The sequence below is a fragment of the Echinops telfairi genome, unplaced genomic scaffold (assembly GCF_000313985.2).
Source record: "Echinops telfairi isolate 266 unplaced genomic scaffold, ASM31398v2 ScPeMD7_7405;HRSCAF=8443, whole genome shotgun sequence".
Taxonomy (NCBI): Eukaryota; Metazoa; Chordata; class Mammalia; order Afrosoricida; family Tenrecidae; genus Echinops; species Echinops telfairi.
The window spans coordinates 4674187-4683648 of NW_022111305.1; the positions used below are offsets into that span (position 1 = coordinate 4674187).

General features: G+C 39.8%; 1 protein-coding gene across 1 annotated transcript in view; it reads right to left on the minus strand.

Moving 5' to 3' along the window:
- Positions 1-9462, minus strand: part of GPC5 (glypican 5) — a 737283-nt gene that overhangs the window by 263061 nt on the left and 464760 nt on the right. The window contains exon 5 of the mRNA XM_004709780.1: positions 8266-8386. Coding sequence (XP_004709837.1) covers positions 8266-8386 — 121 coding nt within the window. The remainder of the gene's footprint in view (positions 1-8265; positions 8387-9462) is intronic.

The following is a 9462-nucleotide window of genomic DNA, read 5'->3' on the forward strand; positions in this document are numbered from 1 at the left end:
TTTTTTTTTGTTTCTTTTTGTTTTTGTTATAACAGCTAAAATTAACCAAATTTGTTCATAACCCGGGAACAAGCAGATGGATTCTGTGTTCCAATTTTAATTATAGCCCCAATTCAAGAAGAGTTAGCTCTTATAACATGATCCTGCTTGATACTTGCTTTCATAAAATAATCAATTAATAGAAATTTGCTACCACAGTGTGGTGAAGAAAGCAGATGGTGCTTGGCTATCAACTGGAATAGTGTCTGGGATTTTCAAGCAAACAAGCATCTAGGTGAGGCATCAAATAAGCCTACATGGAAGAAGCACACCAGCCTGCATTATCCAAAGATGACAAAAGAAACCCCAGATATGAAGGGAAGAGTGTCAGAACAAATTGTGAACATCCAATTTGTAGAAGGCTGTGGAGCGTAGTGGGAGCCCAAATCCATCCGCAGAGAATCTAGTCAGATTAAGCCTCTGGTAGATCCCCTCTAGCCAGAGATGAGAGACCCTAAAAATGTTGCTCTGAGACAGAGATGATTGTAAATTTGATTATGGTGGATTAAATCATGGTATAATATGATACTTGGTCAGTTGACCTCTCTCTTGACTGAACAAGAATTTGTTCTAGGCTCAGATATCTCTTGCTTGTTTTAGGACAGAAATTTCTTCTCTGGCTTTTAAAATATAGTTGATGTTCTTTCCTTTCTTTATTTTTAACTTACTATTATTTTCTTCTTTATATTTCATCTTGTTTTTGTTTTCTTTTGTTTCCGTCAGGTTTCCCAGTTTATGAAGAACAGAGGGATGGATGCACAGAGACAATAACCGATGCCATGGTTTCACGGGATGGGGGTGAGAAAGGTGAGGGGAATTAAGGTGCAAACAAAGAACGAAGAGGGGAAGGGAACACTAGAACTGTGCTGATGTGTGTGCAACTCTTTTTAGAAACAGTTTAACTATGGAAGTGGATGATATGTGCATATCAAGAAAACTATTTTTAAAAAAGGAAGGGGTGGGGGTGAGAAACCAAACGTGACTAAAGGTTACCATGGATGAAGGAGGAAGATTTTTTGCTTAAGTGGCATTGAGTTTGTGTTAAAAGTAGTGGAATAATTTGGAAAAGAATGTCAATAATGATTGTACAACACAAAGAATATAATCAATGCCACTGAATTATAACATGCAGAAGTTGTAGAATCGGTAAAAATGACATATGTTTACCTCTCTCCCCTGCTCACTCTATTCTAGCAACATTGTTTTGTATTTTTATCTGAACTTACATAGCTGGAAAACACACACACATGCACACACACATACTTAACTCAGGGCTCTCTCAACAATTCTGACTCATAGCAATTCTGTGAACAGAATATATAGGACCATGTGGGTTTCTAAGGCTGTGCATCTTTATGGGAGCAGAGTCTCCTCTTTCTCCTGTGAAGTGGACGATGGATTAGAAATGCTGAGCTTCTGGTTAGCAGGCAACAAGTAACCCATTATGATACCAGAGTTCCTTTAATATATTTAAGATGCGGTTAATTTCTTCATATGGTCCTCCTATTACAATCCTGAGATATATTGTAAATTCTGGCCTCTAGAAATGTGATAATTTCATTTTGGATTGAGTATCTGTCATGCAAACAAGTCAACATGAAGATGAGATATATTTTGAGTCCCAGCCTCTGGCAGTTACATAATCTCTGGTCAACTGGTGAAGGGGTGGAGTCTAGCCTATCAATCAGGTTGCAGCTTGATGACCTCATTTGGAGACACCACGGAAATAAATAGCTCACTGGAAGCCAGACACTCTCCTTGGGGGACATTCCTATTGACAAGTCACATGGAGCTACGCTGATAGAGCCCTGGAGATTGAGGAGCCATATGGAGACCCACACCAGCCCTGAGATGTTTCCACCATCATTGGATCAACAGGACTTTCCACCCACTGGCCTATGATCTTCCTGCATTCAGCATCATTGCGTGTATTATATGAATCTGAAGAATTTATTGATGGTATCAGACATATGGGTTAATATTGGCCTTATGGACTTGATCTGGACTGGATTGGGATGTTTTCTTAATGTACAATTCCTTTTTATATAAAATTCTTTCTAATAAACACATATGAGTGTCAAAGAATTTGTTTCTCTAGTCTACCCAGACTAACACACAGCCTTACTAGAGAGTGTGATTCAAGTAACCATCCTTCAATTCCTTGTAAGTACGGTCTGCAGAAAACAAACAGCACCTCCATTAGATGCATCATTGTGACCTTTTGCATCTGAGGAAGACTAGGGTGGAGTCATTAGTGATGAAAACCATTCAGGACCAGGACTCAGCTAGCCATCTTTATGTGAGTGCCAGTGTGCTTTTTGGCCTGGCTAGGCAAGCAAGTTTGGTTTCATGGTTAGACATTTCTCTCTCATGCTCTGGATCCTGCATCTGGCTTGCCTCTGCCTGGTTTCCTGGTCTTTTTTTAATTATTATTATTATTTTCACACACATCCCCCCCACCCACGTTTCCTGGTCTTACTAGGTCTTGAATCATGGCTTATCGCATGGCATTCTTTACCGGTTTCTGCGACATTGTGGATGAAGAAGATTATCCAGTTACAAGTCTGACTTACCAATTTCTACAACATGAGAGATGTTGAAGGAACTTGCAGAACTCTTGGATATGAAAGGAAATTATACTAAGGGGAGGATTGTGGTTGCCATCAGGTAGAACAGAATCGAATAGCATTCTGGGGGGGGGGAGTACATTTGTGACATCTTTAATTTCCACTCTATTGATTAATAGTTCTTTTAAATAAATCTTACAAAAAGAAATGTTTGTTTTTTTTCAATACTAAAATTCCTCCTGCCACAAGACCTTAGTGGACTTTGTGCCACCGAACCATTTCTCAGATTACTTTATCTTCATTTCTTAGCATTCAGCCGCAGCCACAATACAACCCCTACTCACAGCGTGGGCTGGCCTCTGCTAGTACCCGCCTTTCAATAATTCCCCCAGCTCACTCTATTTCGTTTCATTTCAGCATTTGCCAGGAAAAATGATACTATCTATCTGTTTGTGTATTCATTTCTGGAATGTAAATTCCATACATGAGATTTGCATGGCCATGTCTGTCACTTAAAATTCAACAAAAAATCAGATGCATTCTACCTCCCAATGGTGTGAGGCAAGTGAAGATATCCCTATTAAAGTGAAAGGGAGGTTATTGCATCTGGTACCTCCCACAAACAAAAAGGAGAAACAACACCTGGTGGGCCTCTTTAAATTTTGGAGGCAACATATCCCTCGTTTGGATGTGTTAGTCTGGCCTACATATCAAGTGACTCAAAAGAGATACCAGTTTCTAGCGGGATCCAGAACACGGGAAGGCTCTGCAACAGGTTCAGGCTACCTTGTAAGACACTCTTCCACTGGGGGCCCGTGATCTAACTGATCCAGTGATGCTTGAAGTGCCTGGGGCTGAGACACAGTTTGGACCCCTTGGCAGTCACCTACTGTCAAATCACAGAGCAGAGCCTTCCTCGGTGGAGGACCAAGTCACCGTGTAGACTGAGCTACCCATCATTAAATGGTCTTGTCTGTCTCCAAGAGTCATAAAGTTGGACATTTATAGCAGCACTCTATCATTAAATAGAGGTGATATATATGAGATCAGGCTACAGAAGGGCCTGAAGGTATAAGCAAGCTGCAAGGAGAAGACCAAATGCTGACGGTCTCCACTCCTGTCCCAGGATAATCTTTACCCTTGTCTGCATGTATGGCCTCATAGGATTTCCTTCTGATCAGTTCATTGAGGAACTGGAAACTCATGCTTAGCTTACTGAAAATTCTGCCTGATATGCAGGTGCCGCTTGAAAGCAGGGAGCAGCCCTTTTCTGGGACCTCCCTGAAGGACAGCATTGAAAACAAATTCTCCCAATGCGTAGAACCTCAAGTGGTCTACCTGCTTGTTTGTTTGCCTGGAAGGAGAAATGGCCAAATGAGCTAATGTATACCAAGTCACGGGTTGTAGCCAATGGCTCAGCTGCATGGTCAGGAACCTGGAAGGACCACGATTGGAAAATCGGTGACAATGAGGTGTCTGGAAGAGGCATGTAGCTACTCCGCTCCGCATGGCCCAAACAAGGGAAGCGATTTCTGACTCATGAATGCTCGCCAAAGGATGAGCAGAGGGCAATTTTAACAATCAAGTGGACAGGATGACACATTCGGTGCAAAGCAGGCATCCACTTCTGCAGCCATTCCTGCATTTGCCCAACAGGCAAATGACAAAGGGGGCATATGGCGGCTATGGAGGTTATGCATGAGCTCAGCAAGTTGGATTTCTACTCATCAAGGGCGACCTGGCCACTGTCACCGCTGAGTACTGCTCGACCAGCAGCAGAGAACAACCCTGAGTTCAAGGTACGGGACCATTCCCTGGTGGCGGGCTGTGACATAGGACCATTTTCTTCATGGAAAGGGTATCATTTTGTTCCCCCTGTAATAGACAATGACTTAGGATAGGGATTTGTTTTCCCTGCATGAGGTACTTCTGCCAAAACTAACATTTGTGAACTTCCAGAATGCCTCCTCCACAGACAAGGTATGCTTCACAGTACTGCCACAGATCAACGGACGCGCTCCACAGCCAATGAAGCGTGGCGGTTGGCCATGCTGACAGAACCCACTAGTTTGGTCATATTCCCCATCATTCTGAAGCAGCTCGTTTGCTAGAATGCTGCCACGGACTTCTAAAGACACAATTATGGTGTCAGTTTAGGGACAACAGCTTGCAAGGTTGGGACAAGGTTCGTTAGGAGGCTGACTATGCTCTAAACCAGTGGTTCTCAACCTTCCTAATGCTGCTACTTTGGATACAGTTCCGCATGTTGTGGTGGCCCCCTTCGATAAAATTATTTTCATGGCTACTTTATAACTGTAATTTTGCTACTCTTATGAATCAGACGAACCCTCTGAAAGGGTCATTTGATACCCACACAGGGGTCGCGACCCGCAGGTTGAGAACTGCTTCTCTAAACCATTGTCCAATATATGAGACTATTTCTCCACTAGCCAGGATTCTCTGAATCAAGAACCAAGGGAGTGGAAATGGGAGGGGAACATTCACCATTACTCTGAATGACCCAGTCAGCATACATCTGCTTCCTTTCCCACTGCTCTGCAGGTCCACAGGCCTTAGCTCGGAAGGGAGGACTACTCTCACCTGGAGACACTGCACTGTAAGTTAAGAATGCCTTCTGGCCATTTTGGACTTCTCATGCATCTGTCTCAACAGGCAACCAAGGGTATTTCTGTACTGACTGATGTGGTTGATCCTGATTACCAAGGAGGAATGGAATTGGTATTGCATACGGGAAATAAAGAAGAATGTATCAGGAATACAGAAGATTCCTTAGGTTGTCTTAGCACTACCAGGTCCTATGATAAAAGTCAATGATAAACTATAGCATCCCAACCCTGGTACGGCTATTAATAGCCCAGACTTGCAAGGGTCCTCAAACTACGGCCTGTGGGTCACATGCGGCCCGCTGAGGACATTTATCCGGCCCACCGGGTGCTTTTGCCCTGTTTGTTTTTTTACTTCAAAATAAGATATGTGTAGTCTGCATAGGAATATGTTCACAGTTTTTTTAAAACTATACTCCAGCCCCCCAAGGGGACTGAGGGACAGTGAACTGGCCCCCTGTTTAAAAAGTTTGAAGACCCCTGGATTAAGGCTTGGTTCACCCACCCCACTAAGTGAAGAACCAAGTGAAGCTGAGGTCAAAGGAAATAATAGAATGGGTAATGGAATAAAGTAGTGCTAAATGCCAGCTATGGTCACATAGCAGCTGCAGAAATGAGGACTGTAATTGTGAGGAGCAATTCCTATTTGTATGCATATACCATTTATTTTTGGTTTGTTCACTCATAAAATATAAGATGAAAATGGGTTTACTGTGGTTTGTGTTGTATGCATGTTAGTTATACAATATTAGATACAATGATAATTTGATTAGTGTCTTTGGAGATGATGTATAGCTAAAGAATTGTGTGCAGATGTCAAGTTGACAAGGAGTGATCTGTGAAGGTTAGTGATTAGGTCGAGTAGACATTCTGGATGAAAATAAGGGTGAAATCCAAACTATCAATCAAGTAAGAACCTGATCACACTTTCTAGGAGTCAAGGCCTTATGTACAAGGGAGAGACTGAGCAAAGTTGATTTCCCTTTTGGTCCTTCACCTTTTGCTGGCACTGGATCTTGCAGCTTGTTCATCAATTTCCTGATTTGTCACCTGCCCATCCCAGGAGCTGTCAGTGAGCTACTGGCAGTGTATTCCTTTGGCTAACCTCAGATTTCCCCCACCCACCAGATTCATTACCCTGCTTCCTGCTGGTCAGCTTTCACCCCAACAGGAGTCAGGAGAAGCCTGGCTTGAATCGCACTAGACATATCTTCTTCTGCAACTGTGATAACCAGTTCTCTGTACAAATATCTTTCTATAGACAAACATACACAAATGTCAATGATTTTGCTTCTCTAAACCAACCTAACACACATACCTCTTGTCAATGAGTTCATTCCGGCTCATAGTGCCCCTACATAGGGTTCCAGAGGCTGTAAAATTTTAGGCCGGCAATAGCTTCCTCGTTCCCTGCAGGGTGTCGGGTGAGTTTGAACCTCTGGCCTTTTGGTTAGCAATACAATGCTTAGCTGAGAGTGCCACCAATAGTCACTTTTAGACATCAATACATACTTAGGACTCTATTATGCTTCCATATATAATTCCTAATTGATTGTTTATTGGGCCTTTAGAAACTCACGCATTTATGGAATATTCTAAATAGTCCTGAAAATCACAAGATCATTGCTAAGTTTAGGCTAAAATTTTAACTGGACTGGTGGTTGGTTGTCATCCTACAGGGACACGAGGCTCCAAAGCAGTGAAAGACATCTACTTACTTTACTTTTGGGGTTTCTTCTTTATGGAATTGTTTTCATCCATTACAGGTGGGTTTGTTTGTTTGTTTGTTTGTTTGTTTGTTTGTTTGTTTGTTTTGAGGCTATAGGTGATAAAACACTTTTCTCTTACAGTCTCCTCAACACAACTTGTTTTTATCCTGCCACACAGGATGAAGGTGCTGTTTACACAACAGTGCGACCATAGAAGTAGCAAAATATGCATCCAAAGTATAAATAAAACCCAAAAATGTATTATATTAATATTAAACACAGGCTCAATATCTTTCTTATGTATCATGCTTTTGAGTTAGTGAAAATAGAATTCTAAGAAGCGATACTGCATTATCTTAAATTTTTTAGGACAATAACTCTGGGATATTTTAATATACAATAAAAAATTTCACTATTTAAATATATTCTCTGACACTCAGTATTCTCATTAGAAATATTTGTTAACCATCCCAGGTTTTGCTTAAAAAAAATGAAAAGAAATGAATACATAAGTTGTCGTAAAGTTACTAATGTAACAGAAAAATTATTTTTGTCACAAACACTAATACATACTGAAGGGAAGATAATCCATAAATACGCCAAAATATCTGGTTCTAATTAATGGAGTATTTTGATAAAATACTCTTGATAAATATCCATTGTATAATTGATGCTTTATATGTCATGCATTAAAAATAGCAGTATATACTGTTAATTAAACAATGTTATTAAAAATGAAGCGGAACAGTTTCATAAGTAATCATTAGGTAGATTATGTAAAAATTGAGACAAAAACTGAATAAGAGGACTTGTTGCAAACAAAGCAAATATCTTTACAGCAAGTCTTAGTGTGCTTCCAGGAATGTAACACTGGCATCGTTTTAGTTTCAATATGTTTTTCTAAATGAACACATCAGTTCTGATATCTAAGACTAATTTATTAGGTATGAAGTTTAACAATAAAATTTGTACTATTTATTGACATTCTGAGGATATGGCTTCCTTCTTACACATCTAGAATATTCACCAATTAATATAGTATTTCACATTTGCTTTCTATATCAAAATTACTCAACCAACATTTACCAAAAGATGTAGGTGCAAATATGTTATGCCAATATCCAACTTCAGGCATTTGGTAGTATTTTAACATATAAACAGGAAATTAAACAGTGTACCTCTTTACAGGAGTCCCATCTTTCTCACACAGAGCACCTCATGGCTTTAAACTGCTGACTTTTCGGATAATAGCCTAACATGTCACCACCAGGCCACCAGCACTCCCAACTATTTCATAAACTATAGCAATATAAGATCAGCACTTACCTGGTTAACATGCTTCAGTTTATCAATAATCTGATTAATGACAGGATCAAATCCTTTGACTTTTACTTCAGGATTTCCAGATTGGGCCTTGATTCCATTTCCAACCACTTGCTGAGTATAACTATCAAAGTGGAAAACAAAACACAAATGACTCAGTTACCTGTTCAGAATATTATCTGCTATAGCCATTCAAATAGATTTCACTCCAGAATTTCACTTATATAAGAGTGAAATGGTCCTCCGATCGAGCAGATCCAGATGGTCTTTCCCTGGAATATAGCCTGCCACCATCGCAATGTTTCCCTAAGTAAAATTGCAAGGAATGACTTCCTCTCAAGGTCTCAGTCAAGAAATTCATTATGGTTGTGATCCTATTGCCCAACATAATAAGAAGAGTTAATATGCCCCTCGCTTGCTAAACTGCATGTACTTTTCATCATGTATACTATATAGATAAGCCAAAGTTATTATATATCCCACTATTTAAACGTTTAAAAATATGAGGCTGTAAAATAATGCCATCCAAATTTCAAATGCACCAGTCAACTTCATAAAATTATAGCTAAAAAATCAAAATGTCAAGATGTTTTCTAAGGAAAGGGAGAGAAAATGATCTTCACCAATTATGTGCTAGATAAAGGGTGATCTTACTGATAATAAAGCTAAGCAAATATGTACTGCCTCCACCAAATACGAATGCATAGAATGTTATCTTAGTATTTATACTGTAATTTTAAACTCATCATCCCCAAGTATATCTAGCACCTATAGGATTCAAGGTTCTCTATTAAGTACGTAGGTTTATAAGAAGGTGTAAGACTTCATTTGTGTCCGTGAAATGCTCAATATCTACCTAGCGATAGAATGAATCAATTAACTCATTCATTTACATGTTGACTCACTTAATTTTGTTGTATTTATTAAACATCTACTAGAAAACAGCAATACAATTTCTAGTAGTTTCCTGACAGGGCAGTTTCTCACGAGGATGAGAAAATGAACAGTTAAATTACAGTATCCTAATGAAGATGTTCAGGATACGAAGTAGTTACATTTCATATACTGAGTCAGAGGCAGGTGTAAACAGGCAGAAGACATTCAGAATATTGAGAACTTTATTTGGATTAAGGTAATTGGTAAAAGACTTAAGGAGAAATTGTGGTTTAAGGTCACTCTCCGTTCACATAATTATTACAC